Below are 26,002 nucleotides of genomic sequence, written 5' to 3'. Positions count from 1 at the left end.
TAAAATTGGTCAATATATTGTTCAGAAATTCATGCCTTTTACTGTGACCATAGTACCTAGTTTGATCAAAATTGATTTCAAACTTTTGACGTAATCTTGATGGCAAACAAACAGAGGCAAAAACATAACCTGCATAGCGGAGGTAACAAGACTTGATATAGGTAAAATGGCTGCAAATAATAAAGTCAATGTTTTGAAAAATAAAGAAATAGTTAATCAAATTGGTTAATTTATAATAGTAATGATTAAAGTTAAAATAAGAATACAAAATACGATCATGTAATGTAATTAAAATTGTTATAATTTATCTCCATGACGTAAAAGATGATGATCCACCTGAAGAAGGAGCAAATGATGCTCCGCCCGAAGAAGGAGCAAATGATGATCCGCCCCCAAAAGCAGAAGGGGTCTGTTGAAAAGTATTTGTAGTACTTTGAGCCGCTAAAGAACCAAAACCATCCCCCCCTCCGGATGATCCCAAGTTACCAAACGTGGATGAACCTACAAAATATTTAATATTATTTTACTCGGCTATATGTAGGTAAATAAATATATTTACCAGGAGATTGTGATCCGAAAGTAGGTTGTTGAGGAGAGTTTGACCCCCCCAAAAGAAGAACTACCAAAACTAGGAGCACCTCCAAATGAAGCAGTCCCACCAAAACTTGGATTAACTCCAAATGTAGGAGCGTTTCCGAACCCTCCAACTGTAGATTTCGGACTACCAAATCCTTGACTCGAAGGAGTATTTCCAGAGAAAGAAGATCCCATTCCAGTTTGTGGCGTAGAAGGCGCGGAGTTGCCAAAAGTATTACTGGTACCACCAGCACCACCTCCAAAAAGGTTACTTGGTGGAGGCGTCGATCCAAAATTAGATGCCGTACTGAATATGTTTTTGGAATTATTTGCAGGATCAGGAGCAGATCCAAGTCCACTAAAAATTCCACTTGAAGAAGATGCATTGTTATTATTATTTGAACTTGAAGGTGATGCAAATACGGAAGTGTTGCTAAACGGTTGAGAAGAAGTAGGGTTTGATCCAAATACGGAGCCACCTCCAAATGCAGGGGGCGTTCCACTATTATTAGCACCTCCAAATATTGAGCCACTTGTCGATGTAGTTGTTGTATTTCCAAAAGTTGAAGAAGTATTGGTAAAATCACTAGCAGTTGTTTTTATAGTGTTAATTGAAAATGCATTTCCACCAGTTGTTGAAGAAGCAAAAGACACACTACTTGGAGTTGTACTGTGATTGAAGACCGATGATGGGGTCGGAGTAGCAGCAGCCTTTGTATCACCAAATATTGATGAAGTTTTAGCGACACCAGATGAAAATATTGAATTCTGGGTAGTTGATGGTGGCTTCCCACCATTACCGCCAAAAATGGACGAAGATTGACTTCCTGTTAAAGAGTTCTGTCCGAAGACTCCAGTCACACATGGAGTTGACGGATTTGCACTATTACTAAATAAATTACCACTACCAGTTGAACCAAGCCAGGATGTCGTTGTGCTAGTAGTAGGAGCTGTGTTTGCTGGAGTCGTAGTATTTAAAGTGGAAGTTACAGTATTTGTTCCAGCAAAAATATTAGAAGACGCAGAGGAAGAGCTTGAAAGTACTGAAGATGATGCTACGACGTTGGGAACTGATGTAGTAGTCGCAAGGGGTTCATTTGATACAGTGGATGGTGTACTAAATATACCAGAAGTATCCTTCTTAGTTTCACTTGATGAAGAACTTGTTGCACCAAATATACTTGAGCTTGGTTTATCAGATGTATTTGATGCTTCAAATATTCCAGAACTAGATTTAATAGGAGTATTAGAGGAAGTGCCAAATACACCTTGTTTTTCAGAAGTATTAGGTACAGTACATGGGGAACTAAATATTCCAGAGCTCGGTTTATCAGCTGAGTTAAAAATATTTTTATTTGCAGACGTCGATATGGAACCAGTACCAAAGACACTAGTAGTTGAGGTACTCGAAGGTTTGCTTAACGTACATTGCGTCAAAGTTGACGAAACAATAGGAGAACTTTCTGAGGATGTTGTATTGGTGGAAGCACCACCAAAAATAATTGTGGTGGCAGTTGAATTTAATTTGGGAGTGCTTGTACCTCCTCCTGTGGAAGTTACAGATGCACCACCAAATATGCCTGCTGATGTTGAAACTGGCGCAGAAGAGCTACCAAATACAGACAAAGAATTTGCAGAGTTCGTTTTCGTTCCAAATATCCCTGTTGATGTTTCTGATAAAATATTGTTGTTATTAGACGAGCTAAATACGCTCGAAGGAGTTGATTTAGGAGTCGACCCAAAAATTCCAGGAGACGTTAAAGGAGTAGTAGAAGTTCCAAAAATACCTGAAGTACTTGCCGAAGTTGACACAGCAGAAGAACTTGAACTATTAGTTGTCGTCACTGTGCTTGTATGTGATGGGACAATCGTACTTTTTATCTGATCAGATACCTTAGGGTGGGATGTGCCCATTGAAAATGGCGAAGAAGCAGCAATTGGAGTCGAATCTACTTTTTCAGTAGTAGGTACTTCTGTTTTGAAAGCAAACCCTGAACTATTTCCACCAAATCCTCCAGAAAATGGCCCTGGTTTAGATAAAGGAGTATTAGATGACGTAAAGCCTACGGAACTAGTCGTAGGAACAGGAGTTGTACTACTGGACGTAAGTTTGAATACGGAGCTACCAGTGGTTGGAGTTGAATTTTGAGACCCAGAGCTCTTAGTGTTGGTTGCAGAAATGCCCAAAGAAGTAGATGTTGTTATCGGTGTACCACTTGTAGAATTAAATAGCTTCGTAGAAGTTGTGCCAGTAGAAAATACTGTAGTATTGGGTTCCCTCCCAAATGGCAATGAAGAGCCAAACCCCATCGTCGAAGAGGTAGCCGATTTTTGTTTAGAATTAGGGACAGAAGTGACAGTCACACTTTTTGGTATAGAAGCTAATGAATTACTCATGAAAGGAGTCGTTACATTAGCTTTTGAATTATCAATTGAGGGTTTCTTATTAGTTTCTTTTTCGGACTTAATCTTCTCAACGCTATTATTCAGATTGATATTCTCTTTTGATTCAGTGTAAAGGGCTTGAATCAAGTTTTTAGAGTTATTCATCTCTTCATTACTATCCAATTTTAAGAATCTTGACTCTGAAAGGTTTGTTGGTTTAGTTGACCTAACCTTTACTGATCCTTTTAAAGCCAAAAATTGACGAAGAGCTGCCTCTTTTTTAGGAGAGAATGTTTTAATCGGAGAAGATAAATCATCTTTTTTCTTGAAGGAGGCACTTTGATTACGAAGAGAGAACACAGATTTCTCTAGTGCATCTGAAATTTCGTTGATTCCATTGTTAAAGGAACTATCCACTTTGTTAAAGATATTCTTGATAGATGAAAAGGAAAAAATGTTAATCAAAGACCACTAAAATAACCCATTGCCTTACCTCTTTCATGGCTATTTCATTTACTTTCTCAACTAAAGACTCGACTTGAAATTTTTGAGCCTCTAAAACTTTGTGATTATTCAACAAGGCCTTATAGATTGTATCTCTAGATGGAGTAGATTGAGAAGAGTTGTACCTATTTTTTTTTCGGATGCTATTCTGGTGATCTTCCCATTCAACATCCAATACATTGTTCACTTCTCTCAACTGTTGATCCAAGTACATATACTTTGACAAAACGTTATCTAATTTCTTTTGACTCAGAGGATCTAAGGCACGTCCTCGAAGAGCCTTTAAATATCTAAAATTGAAGTGAAATTTAATTTATTAAACACATAATTATAAACATCAATCTGATAAATTTGCTAACTTGGGATCATTATTGCGAACATCACGCGAGCGAGCCTCTTCAATCCATTCAAACCCCTCCAGATTAAGATTCTGAAGACAACTAATTTCTTTGGTTTGAGCATTAGTTATTTCACACACATTCACACAGAATTTATCCAGTTCTTCCGTATTCTTTTTTAAATTCAATTTATCCTCATTAGATCCTATTTCAATTTTAAAATCAAGGGTCTTATTCTTAAATTCGTCGATCTCCTTTTGAAAAAATGATATTTCGTCCTCAATAGCCTTCCTAAATATTCTCACTGGAACTTCAGGATTTTTCTTTGTCTGAGGTTGCAATTTAGGATCCTCATTCTTTGAAGGAGGTGGTTTGGTAAAAGTATCTTTAACCAGTGCTTTGGTGACGGGGGGGATTGGTGCTTGTTTTTCTGTATTACCACCGAAGGGTAGGCTAGATGTGCCAGAACTAATAAAAGCAGGCGGAGGCATCTCTGAAGATACTTTGTGAACGGCTGAGTCAGAAGTTGTATTTATTGGCGAAGAAGAGACTGGTGCAATACTAGCCGCTACAGGAGTTGATAGTGCTCCAGAAAAAAATGTTGTTCCACTTGTGGTCGTTTTTGCACCAAATAGAGGAGGCTGCGTGGCTGAATTGGCTACAGAACCGAAAGGAATATTACATGATCCAAATGGACTCGAAATAGACGTGGTAGAGGAAGGAAGTACTTTAGAAGTAACCGGCAGAGTAGTGATCACCTCTGGAGTCGATTTCATTGTTTGTCCAATTGGTTTGGGAATGTTGATACTCGACAATCCAGATCTGATACCCTCTAGAGTAAATGGTGAAGCTCCTGTAGTAATCTGTTTATAAAAATTAAGATTTAAGTACCTCTAATAATTGTATCATTAAAAAAACACTTACATTTTTTGATCCATTAAATAAGTTTTTTATGTAAAAGCAACAAAGTAGACCGTCGGCCGAAAGGAGATAAAGAATAGGCATGGGATGGGGGAGACTAGAAGCTTCTGTAATTGCTAGAATCTTCTTTGAATTAAAAGAAATACCCATTCCAACTGGATAACGCTCATCCTTATGATCCTTCATCGGCATCTCAGCTCTTTCATTAGCGAACATCCATTGATGCCAAATTGAATTATCTGGAGAGCCTCCCAAAACAGCCAACTATAAAGATAAAAGTAACAATGAACTCATAAATACAAGAAAATAAGTAAAAAATAACCTCCATAGAACATGTGGAAACACATAGTAATAAGTTCCACTCGTTAATTATTTTGAAGGAAAATCTTTGGTTAGGAGCTTCTCCAGTGGCATAAGTTACATCATCATAATTAGTATAAGAAGTTGCTCCAGTTTTGGAAGATTGAACGATATACAATGCTGAAAATAATAGGGTGGAAAATGCATAATTGAATGATTTAAAATTTACTATCAATTACAAGGTCTATTGGAAGGACTATCCTGATATCCCACAGCAAATTGATAAGTCGATATCCACAAAATAGATGCAACTGATAAAAGAGATCCATTAATAGATGGGCATGGCACAGTTTTGGCCTCTTTTAAATCTGGTGTGTATTGCGTTAAAACTCCTGTCCTTTTACCCGTGACAAGTTGTTTTCCCTTGGGTGACCAAGATACACATCTAATGCCCTCAGCTGCTGGCAAACTGGACATATCTGCCTTTCCATCAGACACAATATAAAGAGCAAAGCTACCGTTAGAATAAACAGCGCAAAACTTAGAACTGACGACAGGATTCCAAGATAAATCGCATACTGCTGCTCCAGGCGGTGTCCAATCCGGGATCTACAGATTGTTTTAATAAAAATTATTTGACATATATATAATGAAGAATTTATCCTAAGTAATTTCATAGGCCTGTCGCGATATGCAATAAATCGATTAATTGCGCAACAAATTAAAATGAGCGATAATGTTTTCCCGGTGCAATAAATTCCATCCACACACTTCAAAGTAACTGGATATCAAAAGATTTTAATCCGGTATTGGTATTTCTTGCTCGGAATCTGCAAGACTAAAGAAGCTACAGATCTGCATATGACCTGTTGAAGCATCCGCTTTTAGTCATGTTTTTTGTTGTTAGTTTGCACTTTTCTTATACAAAGGTCCTAATTGGCGATTTTGCCTGTATATCTGAGCCTAATGCTTCTTATTCATTGAAGTGCAATCTGGTTTACATGCTTCTTATTTAGTGTTTAAATTGTATTTAATGTTTTTGGTTATGTTTGATTTTTATTCTAGAACATTTTTGGTTAAAATAATTTTATTTATTATTTTTGAATGTTTTGTTTATTAATTCTGGATATTTTAAATGTTTTCCAGATGACTAGTTCCAGTATTCCTTAAAAATAAAAGTGATTGAGATTCATGGTTAATTACTTAGGATTTATGATTCCAATTCGTATTTCTCCGATTTTAAAAGAATCTTTAGTTATCTGTCATAAATTGAAACTATTGAATTGTTGATTCCTTTTTTAATATTCGGCAATGTCTTGAACAAAATGTGATTAAGGATTTAGTTATTTTCAAGATTTGACATGAGTCAATAATATAATTAATGATTTATCAGATAACTAACTAGATGCGTTTTTAGGTTAAATAGTTTAATCAAATTAAATATAACTCTCTATGAATCATAATCCAATATATGAGGCCCGTCAACACTAAAGCAAGTTAAAATAATTTATCTCAATAATGAGAGTGGATTACATTTGTATTCTTTAACAAATTACTCTTAATAGCCTTTTCAGGGTGTCGCAAAATGCACTTGAAGTAGCCAATATTCATTGCCAGAATAAAATAATGAGAAATAGATTGATTTTATTTGAAATAGGCTATGTATAAATATATATTGAGTCCAATATAAATCTCCTAAATCAAATAAAAGATCTATACTATAGGTAAAATTCTTAGCTTGACTGAAATATGTTTATGGAATATTGAGTTGTATGTGAAGTAAAAAATATATATTGGGATTTTTCCCTTTTCTTGATTTTTGTTCAAGATTGTTTTTATGTTAAAGATCACATATATAGATATATTTATCCATTTAATGTTTTTGTACCAAATATTCTTTGATGAAATGGCTTTAGACAAAGTGCCTACGTGCAAAAGAGAATACCTACCTCTAAAAATGGCTTAAAATCCTTATTTTCTAAAGCTCTTGTATCGAACAAATAGATTTTGGCCTTTTGTTCATGTTGTAGAACCACAGCAAGGGTCGTTTGATCTGCATTAAGGCTCTGAAAATGAAATAGATAAATGTTTTAAGAATATTTTCTTTAGTTATAAAGAGTATTGTATCAAAGTACCACAAACTTTGGACGACTTGGTAAAGGGATCCGTCCAAGGGGCTCCGGAGAAGTGGAATTCTCAATTGCACAGGAATCCAAAATCACGAGTTCATTTTTGCAACCCAAATAGAGGCGAGAAAATTTATTTGAGACGCCAACGGCATTTCCAGGCGCATCGGACAAGTCGTTGACTTCATCTCTCCAATCACCAATTTGAAAATTTCCAATAGAGGAAAATTGAAGCTCAGATATTTCCTTTGGATCTGGACTGCGGACCACCGACATGATAATTGATGATGACGATGAAATGTCCTTTCAAAATCGTACCAAATGGATCGAGAACAACGCAAAACTGCAAGTATTATTATGATAAAGGATAAAATAAATTTGTGTGGTGGGAACGAAAGGAGCGCTCACTGTTCAGTTATGAATGACGTCATGTGATTTCTTGCAGTTGCAGTGGAGGGGAAATTACTTCACGCGGTAAATAACTTAGCTGTTCGCATTAAAACTTTAAATCAAGTAGCGATACGAGGACCCACGTGATCAATAGCTAAAAAAATGTATCGGTGTACACAAACTTTATTTCTCCGCTAGAGGTAGTGTTTTGTTATAAATTTGAGATATAAATCCATTTGATATAAATTACAATAATTAATTAGGGATTTTAGAAAAAAAAGCAATTCTTTTTAACTGATATAATAAGTATAACTATCACCAATATTAATAAAATAGATATATTACGATAAAAGAAAAATAAACTAACACGACAGCGGTTAATCACTTAATTATCTGTTATCAATTATCTTATCATTGCATATATTGATGGATTATTCATTTTCGACGAGACTCTAGGATTGACGTACAAACATTTGCATAATACTAAGCAAGAGCAGTGATTTCTGCTTCGTTATTATCCAGGATGTGTCAGAAGAAAAAGTGGTTGGCTGTGGTACAACAAACCACGGTGAGGATTCGGGCAGGTAGTCAAAGGTCGAGTAATTAGATAGTGCGATTAAAACTGTATCAGTCAGTTGGAGCTATCTGAAATTATGATACAACGATGGTCTTCGTCTCTTCATAAACCTTCCTTCTTGTCCAAAGAGAACGAAACAGGCTGCATTACGTAGTTAGCTAAATGAATCGAAGTACTGTGAATTCATATTTCTAATGTATCAAGCCAAGTTATGAGAACCATAAAAAGTGACTTATACTAAATGCGAAAGCTATGTGGCCGGGCATAAAACTATATCCCTGTTCCTGTCAGGTGCTGGCCACAATATCCGATTTGAAGGCTAAATGAATCGACCTTTGACAACCTACCGGAATCCTCTCAGTGGTTTGTTGCGCCACAGCAAACCACTTCTTCTTCTGACACATCCTGGATCCTAACGAAGTGGAAATTCCAACTCTTGCATGGTATTATGCAAATGCTTGTACGTCAATAATCCAAGAGTCTTGTCGAATATGAATAATCCATAATTATATGTAATGATATTATAACTGATAACAGATAATTAAGTGATTAACCGCTGTCGTGTTTGTTTATTTTTCTTTTATCGTAATATTCTATATTATTAATATTAATGATAGTTATACTTATTATATCAGTTTAAAAAGAATATTAAACTGAGATACTTTTATTTTTTTTCTCCTGCCATTTTTTCCTGGCACCATATTTAGTAGTTATCTAATATATTTTACTCTTAAGAAGAGAGCTCATTCGAGGTCCTGAAGACGGACAACGCTTAGCTAGATAAGATTTTTATCATATGGAGCTTTGTTAACCCACCAATTTGTTTATTCGTTTTCAAAGATGATGATGCTCATTAATGTAAAAATATACCAGTATTTTATAATTAAATTCTGGAGTCCAAGTAAAGTCTCTGACACCTCGGACAATAATTGACCATTGCGTCTTAAATTATTCATATATTCTTATAATATTAATTATTATAATTAATAAAAATCAATAAATCATAATTGAATAATAATTATTGAAAATTTCTCTCTGGGATCATTGATGGGATATTCAAAACAGGAAAAATAATAAGAAAAATTCTTCTTTCCCTACAGCAAGTTTAGAGTGTGAGACGTGCTCAAAGAATTTTTCTTGGGGCCGACTTCATCAGTCATCCTCTTTGACGTCATATTAAAAGAGACATCTTGCGAAAAAGTGATAAACTGCTGCACCATTGTCTCTTCAGGCTAATGGTCGTGTTTTGTTTCTTGGTTTAAAGTTTAGTTCGAATGAGTTGGGGCAACTCATTCGATTTGATCCGCTCTCTCTTTCTCAATTCTGTATTAAAAATGTACGTCTAATATATTGTATATCTTTGCCTAAAAAGATAGTTCCTAATAAGAACGGCTAAAATTTTCGATCTAAACTTTTATTTAATTTGTAATTTTTTTGTAAATAAATTGTAGAAAAAAAGTTAAATATAACATCTAGCTGTAGCACTCCTAGGTTCTAACACTCAAAAACTTTTTTATTTCAGCTAAAAAATGTTGTCTTTGTGGAAGAGATATTAATTGTAGCACGTGACTTCCAAAAAATTCTCTGATGATGATGAAATAAAAAAGGAGTAATATTGTACAAAGTCATTTAGATTTTGCCATTATAGGTCTATGTTAGGAACATCATGTTAGGTCTTCCTTGTCTTTTGATTGTATTGTTTATTTTTCCCGTAATCGCTCTTTCCCTGGAACCCTTTACCCATCCTTATTGGTCTTTTTTTGTAACTTCAAACAGCTTAAATTATGTAGTTACTAATTAAAAATAATGTATATTCAGCTCTTCAACATAACCTCTTTCAAAGACAAAATACCTGAAGTTTAAAGTAGGAGGTTTGTGGCTAGAACTTATTACTATACGTTCTAGCTATCATTCATTAAGGGATGGGGATAAATTGATTAGGCAATCATTTCTACGACCGATCCAAATCAAATTGCTATTAGGAGTTTTCAAGTTCAACGGCGGTAAAAATTCAAAATATATAAACAGCCAAATTAAAAAAAAGCTTAAACTATATGTTCCACGCATACTAGATACCCATCAATCATCATAAATAACGAACTTTATCCGCACTATTTGCAATTGGCAGGTTAAAAAATAAATTGGCTAGCATTAAAGTTTTATACTACTATTATGTTGAAATAAATAACAATAATTAAAAACTAGTTATTCCATATTTGAAATGATATTTTGTACCCAAATAATAATTAAATTAATAACATGAAAGCTTATGTTATCATCAATTTTTATGTTATTGCATATTTATATAATGGAATGAAGAAATGTATAACAAAATATCCGTTAGCTTGAGTGGAATAAATCCGTTAATTTTTACTACATAGTTTTTAAAAAATATAGCCAGGAAATAAGAGGTGACAAATTGAATATCTGTGCTGTAAAATATTTACGTAGCGCTCCCTCTCTCTCAGAGTATCTCCTTGCATCTTTCTGCCTCTTTCTCCCTTTTTCTTTTTCCCTTCTTTTTTCCCTCTAAAAATTTGAATGGACTATGATGGCACAGTTATAGAAAAATAGTCGGTTACTAAATTGTTGGATGTCGTTGGGTCCTGAATAGTAATTGCACAACAAGCAGGTCGCATTTGGTGATGGAGACTCTTCAAAGCATATTCGACAGCCTCTCTGGCTCCATGAATTTGGGTTGGAGAGATGGAAGTTTCTTGGAGTGGATCGTGAGCGGCGTTCCGAGTTTGAATGAGATTGAGGGTGAAGGACCTTTCGGTAAGGCCAAAGGAGCCTTTGTGAAGCATTTTCCAGGCGTTTTTCTGGACGAAGGTGAAGAAGAAGAACTTTTGACCCGTCTGAAACTCACTCTTTTCGTCTCCTATTTGGCTTCCGTGAAGCACGGATGGCAGCCCTTGAAAAAGCTTCTTTTGGGTAAGATGTGCCCCTTGATAATCTTAGTTTCTATATCTACTATTTCACTTTCAGGGTTAAAAATCCACGAGCAACGCGTGATTGAAAGGATTTTCTCTTACTTGCTCGAAGATAAATGGGACGAAACTCTGGTGAAATCCGTGAAAATGGATACAAGTGAAGCCTCGGCTGTTCCTATCTCCTCGTATGCCACAACCCCCATCAGACGTCTCAAACGTTTAAAATCCCCTTCCTCACCCTCTACTTTCAACTACTCTCCCAGCACTCATTTCCCGACTCTCCGGGAATTCTTTTCCTCCCCCATTACGACACAGATATCCAAATATCAAAGAATTGCTGAAGATCAAAAGAGAATTTTAAGTTTGGTTCGACTAGAGCTAGATCAAGAAAAGTTAGAGACTCTTAATCTTATGAAAGAGCGTGAAGAGCTCATTAAAGATCGGCAAACTCTCAAAAAATCCCTTGCCATTGCGAGGCAAAATTTGCTTGATAATCAAGTTGACATGGAGGAAGAGGACGAAGAAGCTGCATATGGAGAATTACAGAGGCGTTTAGCCGAGAAAAAGGACTCTGAGAAATATATCATTTCTCTTGAAGAGCAATTGAGTGAAACAGTAAGTGAAAAAGATGTATTAAAAAGAACAGTGAATAGTCATAAAACAAAGCTTGATGAAATGTCATTTCGAAATACTGAACTCAGCACTAAAAATATTCAACTCCAAGTATCGCTAAGTCAAGAAAACGATATGAACACCGATCTTAATAATAAGTGCAATGAGTTAGAGGTTCAAGTCAAGGAGTTGCAAGAAATCCTTAATTCAAAGCGTTCGTCAAAAGAAAATGCGGGAAAATTATTAGCGACTCAACTAAAGAGTGGCGTTTCTGTATCGGATATTAGTCTAGATGATCCACTGATGTCTATGCCACCATCTCCCGAAGGAGAAAACATGGCAAATGCGCTAGTGATTCCTGAATTGGAAGAGCAGTTGGCACTCATAACAGAGGAGCGTGATAATTTTGAGAAAAGAACAAGTCTTTGTGAGGAAGAATTAGTTTTAAAACGTGAAGAAGTGAATCATCTTTCAGATAATCTATGTGAATTACGCCAATGTAGTGAAAATTATAAGTTAATTGTCGAAAACTTGGAAAAAGAAAAAACGACCATGGACAAATATCTTGAGGAACTAACTCTCCGAAAAGAATTGCTTCAAAACGATTATGAGAAAGTAATAATGGACTGCAATTCTTCTAAAGAAATTATTAAGGACATAAATCAAGTCAATGAAGATCTTCAATGTAAGATAAATACGCTTAATAATGAGATAATCGAATTACGTGAATCGAATAGTAAAGAATTGAATGCTCTATCAGCTAATCTAATTTCTTCTCAAACTTCTCTTGAAAGCCTGAAAAGTCATAATAGATCCTTGTGTGATGATATAGAAACTCATAAGTCTATTCAATCAAAATATGAAAGTGAAATGAAAGAACAAAAGATGCAAATAATGTCAATAACGGAGGATCTCAACTCACTCAAATCAGTCAATGAAAACCTTCAAAATGAACACAATATTATTTCTTCTGATTCCCAGTCTCAAATATCCTCATTGAGTACAACTGTTGACAATCTTAAAAATGACCAAACTCAGCTTATTAGTGAGAACGAGAAATTAATTTGTAAAAACAGGGATTTAACTACTCAATTATGTGACTATCAGACAAAAATAAATGAATTAACGGATAAAAATTTACAATTGTCCACTCAAGTACAGGAGTGTAACTTTCAAATATCCACCATAAACAAAGATTTAGAAAATTGCGCGGCAAAGAATGGTGAATTTGAAGGGAAAATAAGTCATTTAGAGACCCATTCCAAAAAGTTAGAAGATGAAAAGTTGGAAAATTTAAAGAAATTGAGATGTTGTAAGGACGAAAATGATAACTTGATCGCAGTTCTTAAAACAAATGAAGAAAAATTGAAAAAGGACCATGAAGAATTAATTCAGAATAATCATTCCTTAATTGCTCAACTCTCTGACTGTAAATTAGAAATTGAGTCTCTTCAAAAAAATACTGGCAATCTTAAAGAAAAGTGTGATTTCTACAAAGGGGTTATTAATACTAATGAAGACAAACTAAGAGAGGTGAATGATATTAATGATAAATTAATGCAAGATATGGAATTTTCTAAGGAGCAAAACACTGCAACTTTACATGAATCAGAAGAAAGATTGAATGCTCTGAATAAGGAGTTAAGTATGACTATCAGTGCTAAAGATAAAGAAATTTCCAACCTTAAAAGCGATAATTGTAATAATCAAGATAAAAGTCTTAAAAAGGAGGAACTGTTAATGGAGTCTAACAATGAATGTAAAAAGCTTAATGAAGTGATCAAATCATTAAATGAAGAAATCATCTCCAAAACTAAGGTATTTGACTCTGAACTCAATAGTTTCAAAGAAAATATATCTACCCATGAAGAGACACTTTCCTCATTTAAAAATAATGTTCATGAATTAAAAGAGAAACTCAGAACTAAAGATGAAGAAATTGAGTCTCTTAATACTGGATTAAATACATTTTCCACGGAAACTTTTGAAATAAAGAAGAATTTAGAAGACATAAAAGAGTCTAAGAAGTTAATTGAATCTTCCCTATTAACGGCTAATGAATCTTTGAAAAAATTTGAAACTGATATTAAAACAAAAACGGATTTAATTCAAAATCTTGATTGCAAAAATACTGAGTTAGACAAAATAGTGTCAAATCTTCAAAAGGAAAAAGTTGACATCGAACAACTTTCTAACTCGCAAAAAAGTGAATTAGCTAAACTTTTAGGTGAATTAAAATTGCTACAAAAGGACATGAATTCTAAAACCGAGGAATTTAATCGTATTACTTCTGAAAATGTGAAACTAACTTCTGAAGTGAAAGAATTAAAGGCCTCAAACTCAACTGCAAATGATGCTGAAGGTAATGCTAAGACTGTCCTTGAAGAGGTTAAATCCAATCTTTCTTCTAAAATTGAAGAAATGTCCACAAAGTTTGAATCTGATATTAAAGTGAAGACGGATTTAATTCAAAATCTTGAGTGGAAAAATACTGAGTTAGACAAAATAGTCTCGAATCTTCAAAAGGAAAAAGTTGAAATGAAAGAACTTTCTAACTCACAAAAAAGGGAATTAGCTAACCTTTCAGATGAATTAAAATTGCTACAAAAGGACATGAATTCTAAAACTGAGGAATTCAATCGTGTTACTTCTGAAAATGTGAAATTAATTTCTGAAGTGAAAGAATTAAAGACCTCAAATGATGCCGAAAGTAAGGCTAAGACTGTCCTTGAAGAGGTTAAATCCAATCTTTCTTCTAAAATTGAAGACATGTCAACAAAGTTTGAATCTGATATTAAAGAGAAGACGGATTTAATTCAAAATCTTGAGTGCAAAAGTACTGAATTAGATGAAATAGTATCAAATCTTCAAAAGGAAAAAGTTGAGATGAAAGAACTTTCTAACACACAAAAAAGTGAATTAGCTAACCTTTCAGATGAACTAAAATTGCTGCAAAAGGAAATGAATTCAAAAACTGAGGAATTCAATCGTATTATTTCTGAAAATGTGAAATTAACTTCTGAAGTGAAAGAATTAAAGACCTCAAACTCAACTGAAAATGAATCTGAAGGTAATGCCAAGACTGTCCTTGAAAAGGTTAAATCCAATCTTTCTTCTAAAATTGAAGAAATGTCGACTATTCAATTACAGCTCAATAAGGAGCTAAAAGATAAAAATCGTGAATATGATTCCCTCCTCTCACAGTCTAATGCCATGAAGATTGATATTATAGCCCTTAAGAAGTCTCTTGACTCAAAGTCTACGGATTATGCTAATCTTCAAAACGAGGTTATTGATTTCAAAAATAAAGCGGAGACGAAACAGAAAGAAATTGAGGCTTTAAATGCTGAAGGAAGTAAATGGGAAAGTAATTCTAAATTTGAAAATGAGTCCCTATCAGTTCAAGTATGTGAACTCAGTGCGGAGTTGGATATTAAGAACAAGGCATTGCATGACTTGAAAAAGGATTATAATATTATCAAGGATGAAAAATCTTCAATTGAGTCTTCAAATAAAGAACTAACTAATCAAATCAGTAAGGCATTAAATGCTGTGGATAATTGTGAAAAGGAAGTGACGGTTATTAATAATTCACTCTCTACTTTAGAGGCGGAGAATTTACAGCTACGTGAAGAATTAAATGCCCTTAGACTAACTCTTCAAAATACCAAGTCCGAGTTAGATAATCGGGACCTTGATAATCTCACTGAGAAGGGAAAGTATGAAACTCAACTTCAATCTTACAAGGATGAAATAAAAACCTTTAAGAAAGAGTATTCGACCGAGGAGCTTTCTCTCCAAAACAAGTTCAATGATAAAATTGAAAAATTAAAAGAAGAAATGGAAGCTAAGTCTAAAAATGACTTAGCTTCTCAAAAGTCGCGCTATGAAGTTAGAGTAAAGGACATTACAGAAAAAGTGACTAAGCAATATAAGATGAAGATTGAACAATTTGCCAAGGAAAAAGATTCGGAAATGGATAAATTGAATCAAAAATCTCAGGATTTTGAGAAAAAGTACAATATTGCCAAGGTTAAATTATCTGAATTAGTTTCTAAACTTGAAGAAATGACAAAGGAGAACAGTGCTCTTCAAAAGAAATATACTGGAACCAAGAGTATGATATTAAAGCTTAAAGATGAAAATGAACATACTCTAAATAAATACTCACATGAGGTTAGTAATTCCATGGAAATTGAGACACTTAAAAGACAATTGAATAAAGTTCAAACGGATAATCGCCAGTTAAATGTTCAACTTTCTACCGCTGAGCTCAAAATCAGGTCATTACAAAAGGAGGTGACGACTCTTAACTCTCAACAGACGTATCAATCTATTTTACCCACAGCTCAAATATCTCCTGCTCGTTCTGTTTTCAAAATTCCATCAGCTGGAGACACTCCAGGAAGGACAAGAAATGGAAGAACGCAGTCCGAGTCTAACTTTAATACTCGCCGACCTCCTAATGGTGTAGGCGCCTTATTCAACGTGGACGATGAAGAGGGAGAAATGTTTTCCAATTCATATTTATCAGATGTAAAAGAAGGGATATGTACCGTTAATCAGAGTGGACGTTTAAGTGAATTGTGCCGGCGAAATACGCTTCAACCCTCACACCTGAAGTCATCCTATCCCATTGAAACTCAATTCTACAATACCGACCAATTCAAAGAAAATGAGCTACAGGAAGGGAAGGTACTGACAGATGTGCGGTCTATTACCAAAGGAACAGCTAATCTGAGCGTAAATTCACCTGCTATGAATACCCGTTCCCGTCGAACCACCATTGGGGGTTCAGCCAACGTATCTCCTTTATCTACTAGAAAAAGGGCCGTTCTTGACAATTCATCTTTTAATTCAAACACAAGTAGTATTATTAGGTATGAGGCTAAACGTTCAAGAAAGGAAGCTCAACAGACGTCCTACTCTAAACCTGGTCCACCAACTCCTGCTAAAAATAAAAGCTTTCATTCTAATACGAGCATGAATAGATCTTCTACTTCTGATTTTGCTGTAAGTAGTTCTTTGAATTCATTACTTTTGGTTGATTATCTCTATTTCTTGGTAGATTTGTTTTTTCGATAAATTTACGAGATTTATTTATTTATTTTTCCCTTCAAATGTCTATAATTTCAACTTTTATAATAATTGAGTATAATGTATACATTAGAGGGGTTTGATTTTGAACTTTTTTTTGAATTTCGATTTTGGGTAGCGCGGAAAAGTTGTTTTATGGTATGAAAATTCTCCATGCAAAATTACATTGTCCTACGAGGTCATCTTTAGGTTCCACATCTCGATCAAATTATGAAAAAAAAAAAACCTATTGATTATATATACTAAGAATAAATTTTTAGTTATTTTGCGTAAACATTTTTGTAGCCTATAAAGAGGGGATGAAAAGTTTTTTTTTCTAGAATAGGGAAAAAAGAAAGTGAAAAAAGTTGGGAACATTTAATGATCCGCTTATAGTACGCATCCTTTTTTTTTAAACATTATTTTCAGAAAGGAAAGATCAAATTTTTCACATGTTATTCTCTCTTTTTGATCTATAGGGTAGCTTTAGAAGAAAAAAAACTTGACTAATGTTTTTGATAGGATAGAATAATGTCTATCATCATCCATTATTAATGTAAAATTAGGATTAATGCTGTATTTTAATCTTTATTGGTGTAGTAAATAACTTTAGTTTCCTTTCAAATTTTGAACTAGATCTGCTTCCTAAAGACGACATTGTAGGAAAAGGAAATTTTGCAAAGGTTATTTCCATACCAAATCCCAACTTTTCCGAACTAGTCATAATCGAAATTCGAAAAAAGTTGAAAAACAAAACGGCCTTATATACATAATTAAGTCATCACTTAACATCAAATCGCCCCAAAACTTTCTCCTCAACAACTATTTTAAATGTAGAATTTACTCCTCTTCATACCAGTAATTCATTTTCTCCTTCCAAAATCATATAACAGGGAGCTGATATAAACAAGGGCCTTCATTCACTATTACTATAAGTCTCGCGCTCATTTTATCTTTTTAAAAATGACATCCTTAGGATTAGGACTGGACATATGGGTGAGCGCGGGAAAAGGGCAGGAGTGAGACATATGTTACTTTTGATAAAAATTATTTTCTTTAAAATTATGTTATTTATGGTTTTGGAGTATTGAGTATGACGTGTTTCTACTCCAGAAATAATAGCCTTTTATATTTCAAATAACACTAGAGGAGAGTTAATATAAAAATAGTTAATTGCACTAATAGTATTAATTATATTACATAAAGGTAGGCAGCAAACTATAGATTCCTTATTAGAGGAAGAGGTTATAACAATAATAGTTAGCTAAAGAATAAACAAAAAAGAAAAACAGAGCACACGCAATAAGTGTTTTTTTCTCTTTCAATATCATAACTATTATGTATCCCTACGTTTTGCCCATGGTTAATAGAAATATAAGGTTATGCCATCATGTAATAAATACCAGAATTTTCAATTTGATGTACCTTACCCACTGCTAGGCAACTTAAACAGACTTTGACGCCATAGAGATTAAAGCGGTACAGTAACAGTCATACTCTTTGACGTCACTTTTAAAAAGCGTAGTGGAAGTCGAATATCAGTTGGAAAAGTGCTATGGTATAAGCTTGTATTTTTATTAACCTTGGTTTTGCCCAGCTTTGGTCATAGTATTACTGTGTTATAGATGAAATGAAGAGCTAAAAAATAATTTCTGGGATCCGCGAGGTCAAAGGCACCAAAACGATCTCCATATATATTTAATTTTGTTAAATTCTGAGGTGGTCGAAGATTTATTTTTTTTTGGCGATTTGATGTGTGTTGAATGACCGACCTATCAACATAAATCATAATAAATAGTGATGTGCCGCGAGCTAAGTTTTGCTGCTCGAGTATATTTGAGTTAATAAAAAATCCAGTTGAGGAATTACGGGCTCTACTCGTTACTTCTTTGAAAACTCATTACTCTAATGGGTATTTAACATAGAATTCTCGTAAAACGGATAATTTTAGAGTGATAAAGACAAAAAATCATTGATTGTGGGAAACTACAACCCCTCAAGTCCGTCCACCACCTTCGGACGCCCCTGATTCTAGTTAACACTTTTTGCACGCTAACAAATTAGTCAAAAAATCATATTATATATCTTATTATTACAAATTAGAGAAAGGAAAAACATTTTTTAAATGAGAAATTTTCAATAATCCCAAGGTTAATTTGCAGTTATGGAGAAGCTGCAAGAGGGTCATTAACCACAACAAAAGTTTCACATACTTTAACAGAGCCCTCTAAGGATAATAGCAAAATAGCTGAGCCAGTAATTTAGAATAACTAGGGTCAGAGAAGAGCGATGGGGTTTTTGGTGCACGCACAAAGTATTGAACGAAATAAAAAAAGCCCAAAAGTAATAGTATTTAATTGTTTAAAGATATATACAGTCCCAGGAATATTAAAAAATACGTAGAAAGAGTGAGACACTTTGGAGTACATGTACACAAAGAATGCAATTTCTTTGTTGTCAATCATATCATTCTTTTATTTCATATTTAAATTATTTTGTTTTAGTTTATTGTTAGAAATATTTTAGAAAATGGGATTTTTAAAGGGTATTTGATGATAAGGGAAGCAGTGGCAGTGGGTAATAACCCACCTTTTGATACTAAATGAGTTTGATTGTCCAAATACAGTATAAATTTCAATGAAAATACACACCACTATCAAATTGCTTCCAATGAAATTGGATCCTTATCAAATCCTTAATGATCAAATTGCTTGCAATGAATTGTTTAAAAGTCAAATTTTCCTAAATTATTTTACCTGACAATGTAAATAAAAGTAAATTGACCACTCTATGGGGATTTTTATAGATCGCCCGGGCAATGTGCAAAATGCCCGGACCCTAACATATATATATCACTACGACTCCCAATGCAATGAGAACTTGCCCCACTTATTTTCCAGTCCATTCTTTCAATCTTTTTTTTACCGAAAATTTTAAAGAATTGTAAAAAACTTAAGGAGTTTAAACGTAGGTTGGAATTCGTAACTATAGTTGAAGGATTGAGATAAGAAATCACCATACTTTGCACCTAGGATTTGTTTCACTGACATGGGAAAATGTTTAATAAGATTACATGTAAATTCATCGATTATGCTGGTGAATGGGATATTAGCTCATTGATGAGGTGGTCCCACCTAATGTTAGTAGAGCAATGCTAGGAAACAAGAAAATGGCAAGGCAAGTACAGCAGATTTATTAAATAAATATTTCTATTTGTGGTGACGTCATTGGGAGGAGTCTTTGTTATACATACTACCTAAATTTAAAAGGTAAAAATTTAAATAAATGATATTATTATCAGAGAGTTGGTTATTTTATATTTTTAAAGCGATATTTTACTAAATATGATCATACGCCAAAAGTAAGTTTTTAAATTTAATAAACTATCAAAATGATGAACACAAATTATGGCTTCATCAGTATTAAATTCTTGGATTTTGTATTTTTTTTTAATCCGAATAAAAAAAGTACGTTTTGAGGATTTACAGCCTTTAATCTCAAAAATAGAAAGAGGGATGAAACATAATTTTTGACGAATTACCAGTAAATACTCCGAATTTTAGAGACACGAGCCTAGTTTTTTGATTAGTTCATAAAACTCGAGTACCAATTTACGATTTTTGCTCGTGACACATCACTACTAATAAGTGTTCACTTTAGTGCGTATGTATGCATTTTTTCAATCTACTTTTGAAGGTTGCTATGTATACTAATGAAGTGATATTTTGATATTTTCGTTTAATCACATGCATTTTCTATGATAATTAATTTATTTTTTCCATTCAGTATCAATAGTAAAAAGTGAAGTCATATTTTATCATAAGTTATATCCTTCACTCCTTCCTTCTTCATCGCTCTGTCACAATCATTGTTGTAATTCCTTCTTATGGACGTATACATATGTACTATCAATAATTATCATTGAGGTAACTACTCTCTGGGTACTCATTATTAGTTAGTCAGCGTTATCTTAAGAGTCTTTTTAACATCCTTTACTAGTACTAACAATACTACTCTGATCCGCACTAAAAACTAATGATGAAAATACGCGTGCAGGGAAAAATGCTCGTCATTTCCTACTAATATTTCAGATTGGATAGTGTCAGATCTGTCTAAAAAACTATATCAGTCCGATTCTAATAACATTTGTCAGTCCTTGTCGTTATTTTATAGTAACTGCAATAGCTACGTCATTTTAGTTGTTAAAGTTTCTTCTCAACTAGTGATGAAGAATCGTTATATTTTTTTAAGTGGGCGTTTTTTTCGAATGGGTAATCTGAAAAAATGGATTTTTTATCCTTAGCAGTAGTCATTATTATTGAATTCCTGAGTAGTGAACGTCATTTCTTAGATAGACTCAATTATATTCCAAACCTGATTGAACATTCGTGTGTGTCCCTACTCTCTTTTAACAGTTGATTGTAGCTGTACTCCTCCCAAACATTCTTTAAATTGTCTGGGTTGCCATATTTGTTTTCTATTTTCCATTATACACACGATTTGCATCACTAATTTTTGTCAAAGAGACTAGATACCTGAATTTCTAGACACCAGTCATTATTTTCTTCGTTTTATATGCTTCAACCCTTGTTAGGAGTGAAGAAAATAAAAAGATAAATATGACCTTAGAACTGCTGAATAGTAAAAAAGATCTTACATATAAAAGCCAAGACTTATTAGGAAATCAGTCCCAGGACCGATCCAATACTAAGGTTAGACAATACTTTAGAATATAACACCTCCTTACCTCACTAATTCAAATATGTAGGGGTAACTGATGTAATATGAGACGCTTTTCAAAATCACCTATATTTTTTATTCTATTATACCGGGTGCGGCGGAAAAATCTGTACACTTTCAATCTAGAACTTTATCAAGATGTATTTCAAAAACCAGCTGAAAGAGGGTATGTCAATAAAATAAATTATATGATGTCTTGGCTACCCTAATCGTCGATGTAGCCCCCTTGGTAGTAATGATGGCTTCCAGGTGGCCACGAAAAGCCTTGTACCCATTTCACATTTAGTCCTCAGAGATGGCTGCCCAGTTCTGGTTGACTGTGTCCTTGAGGTTGTTGATATTTGGGTGACGACGGACGGTGCAGACCTTGGACTCAACATGCATCCAAAAAGTGAATCTCAAATGTGCTGGCATCTGGTGAGTATGGGCCCACATTTTCTTTGAACAGAAAGGCAAGTTGTCCTTCAAACACTTTTGGGCCTTTTTGGACGTGTGTGCAGGTGCACCATCCTGCTGGAACACCATGTCATGTCCGAGTAGTTAGTTTGAACCCATGGTAACAATGCAATCTACGTTGGTTTCTTGCCAGCGTCCAAAAGTGCGTGGACCGAAATTCGTTGGTCACGTTCAAATGACATTTTCTCGGCTTCTAAGACAGTGAGGAAGATCTAGTTTTTTTGTTTATTTTAATACTTAACCAGAACAATTTTACCGTATTCACAAAAACCTTGATTTATGTATCAAAAACGAAATGTAAATATTTTTTTGCTGCACCCGGTAGTTATGTAGGTATAACTTACATAGTAAATGTACCTTCATGTTGTGCATAAAAAATTATTAGCACTAGCACACAAAAATATTTGAAGTTAGATGCCTTTTTTGAAAAACAGGAAAGGACTTATATTACCCCATGCTGAGGGTAATACACCAAAGTTGCATTAGTATAAATGAAACTTTATTTATTATTTATTTAGCAACTAATTAGTTAATACTACATAAAAAGTATTATATGATTGATTAGATGACTTAGATAGCACATACATATAATGTGAGCAACAAGTGTTTGTTAAGCATCATATAGGCTACACCTCCTACTTAGCAAAGTTAGACAAATCTATGCCGAAATTCAAAGTTGTGCTAGCTCCTACAAATTGAGGATTTAAAGGCCTCATGAGAAAATGAGAAACATCCAGAAAGTAACGGACAATATTACCTCAATTAGTATGTATCATATTACCTTACAAAGTCATTTAATATATTTTATTATGTTACTTCTAAATGTATTATCTTAGAAACTAATGCTTATTACCAGACGATTATCCAGATCTTATTCTGTGATTACTATTTTATCATTGTTTGCAAATCAAATTTAATCCATTAATGAAGTTTAATGAAAAAAATTGCACTAAATCTATGTGTGTGTGGGGGGGAGGTATAAAGAATAAATACATACCTTCTTCACATTGGTGGCACAATTAGCTTGAATGCAATATGACTAAATGGTCATGTTATTTACTGTCACATGTCAATACAAAGTAACTCTAGAATGAACAGTAAAGTGTATATTAGACAGGAAGATTCGCCCTCATATATATATTATAGTATAGATGTACCTTGGAATTGTTTTTTCGAGCTTAAAATGGGTCTTCCATCATTTCAAATCCATTGTAATTCATTTTCTTACATGGAAAACGTTGCCAAATGAATTCAATAGATCCTGTTCAAAATCAATCGTAAAGGGTTCCTGTTCTAGAGTTTCATATAGTCCCTTCAACGGTAGAAAAAGGCGCGGTATGTCTCCGGTGAGGTACATTAAAGTAACGCGAATAGACATTTTAGTTCTAAAATGACACTTATTGTAAAAAGCTGATAATATATGGTTGAACTACATTTGAAAGTTCCGTTGCAAACTCAATGCTTATAATTAACGGGGTCTAGAATCTCACTTTCTGCTATAAAAATTAATATAGCATACTCAACCAATTGCCTACAAGAAGTCAATTGGCTAGCAATATATATTCGAGATTGAATTTATTACCAATGACTTCATGTGCAATGAGACCTATTTTAAACCTTAAATTATATGTGAGAAGATATATTTTTACTAAAATATATGTTCATATGAGGGCAAATATTCCTAGGGTGGAACATCCTAGAACCGTATATTAGGGTGTTTCATATTATCCCATCACTGAACTTTTTTTTGTCAGCCACCGATTTTTTTTTACTTCTTTTCCTTAGTCAATGTTTTGAATGTTGATTGGTTGATCTAGAATTAGCTATTGCTAAGCTGTGAACAATTTCCAACACTATTGCCTCATTTTGTGCTTTTTCCCCCTGTGTCTTTTCGTATGACAGGTTGCGAGATACAATAAAAGCAACAACATGATTAACATCGATTCTAAAAAACAAACAAATTAGTTCAAAAATGAACTTCAAAGAAACAAAACCCATATTGATACTTAACAACAAATAAATTTAGACTGTTGAAATGCAATTTCTCATATTTATTTGATTGTAAAAATTGGTGAACACCATTATTTATAATGAAAGAATTGACTTACCAAGCTTAAATATGTAAAGCAAATATTTTGGTTAGGATGATTTGACTCTTACCTTGCGATGAGAAACCTTCGGGTCGAAATGACTCGTAAAAATATCTTTTTATACAAATATTATAGGGCTATTCCACGACCTTCCTAAGTGTCCAAATTATACACACTAAAACTTGACTCAAGTTGGATGAGGAAAATTTAAAAAAAACATTCAGAAGTAAAGAGTACCAGTACTTGGTCAACACATAAACTGAAATGGCTCAAATTAAGACAAGAGTTAAAAAAATATGAGGGAATAATAATCAAATTGACTTCAAAAATAGTTTTGAAAGGTAGCGTTATGTCCGTCCTTATTTATTCGATCCAGTCCAGTTTTAAGACAGTCGGACTATCAGTACTGGAAATGATTACTAGAAAGTTGAGTTACGTCATCAAGTAGCAAACATTATAAGTTTTTGGAGGGATATGCAGGACTAAACGGGACTAGTGTTGTGTCGGTCCTTATTTAGGACTGTGTCCAGTCCCACTTGTCGGTCCTTAAAGCAGGTAAAATCGATCCTTGGTAACTTGATTGAGGATATTTTTCCTTTATTAGATTATTGCGTTATATAATAAAATAAATTATATAACTAAATAACAATATATATGTTCCTATTATCATGGACATTCGCAGGGGTTTGTATATAGGGGCTGTATCGCCCTCTCCCCCAATGAAGGAATTTTTGTTTTGGAATAGAAAAAGTTATCCCTCTAGAAAAAAATATTTAATGAGAAAATGCAGGTGAAAATTAGCAAAAAAAATTAAAAAACAAAGAAAAAACAGCCCCCCCCCTTAAAATATAATCCTGAGTTGATTATATTGCATTATAGTGTTAAAAAAATAATTTTTTTGCAATATATGTGTAATAATCTAAAAACATATCTCTCATATCTTATTTGGCTTCATATACCATCGACATTTTAGGAAAAATTCCAAGAAACGACAGTCCTAAGGACTGAGCCCAAGAACTGGCTGTCTTGAGGACTGGTATGGATTGAAAAAGCTATGGTCGACACAACGCTATTGAAGGGTTTTGCAAAATTTATGCCAAATCAAATGCAATGTCGGATCCTGTTAAAACTAATTAATTAATTATGTTTATATATTGAAATACTATCCAATCTGAAAAAATGCCCCTCATTTACACAAAACTTAAACTCACTGTTTTCCTCCAGAGCCATTCTCCTGGAACCGAAAAGAGACAATGTACTAATATACAGTCATACCGGGTCTAACGGCCAACTGTTTCAAGCGTTTCGCTGCACTAAGCGGTCATATCCAGTTTTCAAATTTAGAACTGTTACAAAATAGGAAACCTTGTTTAAAAGGTTACTTTTTCAGTTTTTCTTGCCTGGCCGCTTAATACAGGGTTTAGCTTACCCCATAAATTAATATTATTAATTCGTAATTGGGGTTAATAAGAACTAACATTTACTTTTTGATTAAATTTCATATTATTTTAGGGACTGGAAAATACTCCGAGCATCAGGTCCACCCAATCTCCCAACGTGTCAAATCGATCTCTTCGATCCAGAATAGTAGATACACCTCTAACTCTAAAGAGGGCCGTTCGAAGTGCTTGGAAGAAGAAAAAGTCTTACAATATGAAGGGAAAAGTAGAGGAAAATGCATCCGTGATTGTATTGGATAAAAAGAGAACTCCTTTAAAACGATTGGATAAAAGGAAATAATCTTCTTTAAAATTAAAAATATATTTGTTTTTTATTAAACCTTTTAAAAAAATTATATTAAACATTCTGTTTCTTGAATTGATTGACATTACTTTATAATATGTGGCTTGAGCGTACATATTATATTTATTTAAAAAAAAATCCTTATTTATTGGTTGCTTTAATTGTTTTTTTTTTCTATCTTCTTTCATCTCTTATGCTAAAATATACATACTTATATAATATACAGATCATTTGG

At 33.7% G+C, this 26,002-nt stretch overlaps 2 protein-coding genes across 3 annotated transcripts; one reads left to right on the top strand and one right to left on the bottom strand.

Moving 5' to 3' along the window:
- Positions 1–212: 212 nt before the first annotated feature.
- On the bottom strand, positions 213–7,586 carry Nup214 (nuclear pore complex protein Nup214). The gene is made up of 9 exons (XM_040708053.2): positions 7,160–7,586; positions 6,974–7,090; positions 5,264–5,633; positions 5,047–5,204; positions 4,728–4,988; positions 3,825–4,666; positions 3,455–3,755; positions 560–3,393; positions 213–501 (listed from the first exon to the last, which is right to left on the bottom strand). Exons 1-9 carry the CDS (start codon positions 7,424–7,426, stop codon positions 483–485), a joined length of 5,169 nt encoding a protein of 1,722 aa, XP_040563987.1. The 5' UTR covers positions 7,427–7,586; the 3' UTR covers positions 213–482.
- A 2,988-nt stretch (positions 7,587–10,574) lies between these two features.
- On the top strand, positions 10,575–25,992 carry LOC121114181 (uncharacterized). 2 transcript variants are annotated; one of them, XR_005863217.2, is made up of 4 exons: positions 10,575–11,051; positions 11,106–16,675; positions 20,525–20,664; positions 25,537–25,992. XR_005863217.2 is itself a non-coding variant. In XM_040708054.2 (3 exons), exons 1-3 carry the CDS (start codon positions 10,763–10,765, stop codon positions 25,762–25,764), a joined length of 6,087 nt encoding a protein of 2,028 aa, XP_040563988.1. In that variant the 5' UTR covers positions 10,575–10,762; the 3' UTR covers positions 25,765–25,992. The 2 variants fall into 2 exon arrangements, 1 of the variants encoding a protein (XP_040563988.1); XM_040708054.2 differs by lacking the exon at positions 20,525–20,664.
- The last annotated feature ends 10 nt before the right edge of the window (positions 25,993–26,002 follow it).

The sequence above is a fragment of the Lepeophtheirus salmonis genome, chromosome 3 (assembly GCF_016086655.4).
Source record: "Lepeophtheirus salmonis chromosome 3, UVic_Lsal_1.4, whole genome shotgun sequence".
Taxonomy (NCBI): Eukaryota; Metazoa; Arthropoda; class Copepoda; order Siphonostomatoida; family Caligidae; genus Lepeophtheirus; species Lepeophtheirus salmonis.
Note: the sequence above shows the minus strand (reverse complement) of the source record. Positions and strands in the feature narration are given on the sequence as shown.

Coding starts and splice junctions, on each gene's coding strand:
- LOC121114181 (XM_040708054.2), top strand. CDS start 10,763: ATGGAGACTCTTCAAAGCATATTCGACAGCCTCTCTGGCTCCATGAAT. Junction 11,052..11,105: donor CTTGAAAAAGCTTCTTTTGG/GTAAGATGTGCC, acceptor TTTCACTTTCAG/GGTTAAAAATCCACGAGCAA. Junction 16,676..25,536: donor CTTCTACTTCTGATTTTGCT/GTAAGTAGTTCT, acceptor ATATTATTTTAG/GGACTGGAAAATACTCCGAG.
- Nup214 (XM_040708053.2), bottom strand. CDS start 7,426: ATGTCGGTGGTCCGCAGTCCAGATCCAAAGGAAATATCTGAGCTTCAA. Junction 5,205..5,263: donor TAGTCCTTCCAATAGACCTT/GTAATTGATAGT, acceptor TATTATTTTCAG/CATTGTATATCGTTCAATCT. Junction 3,756..3,824: donor GTTCGCAATAATGATCCCAA/GTTAGCAAATTT, acceptor CTTCAATTTTAG/ATATTTAAAGGCTCTTCGAG.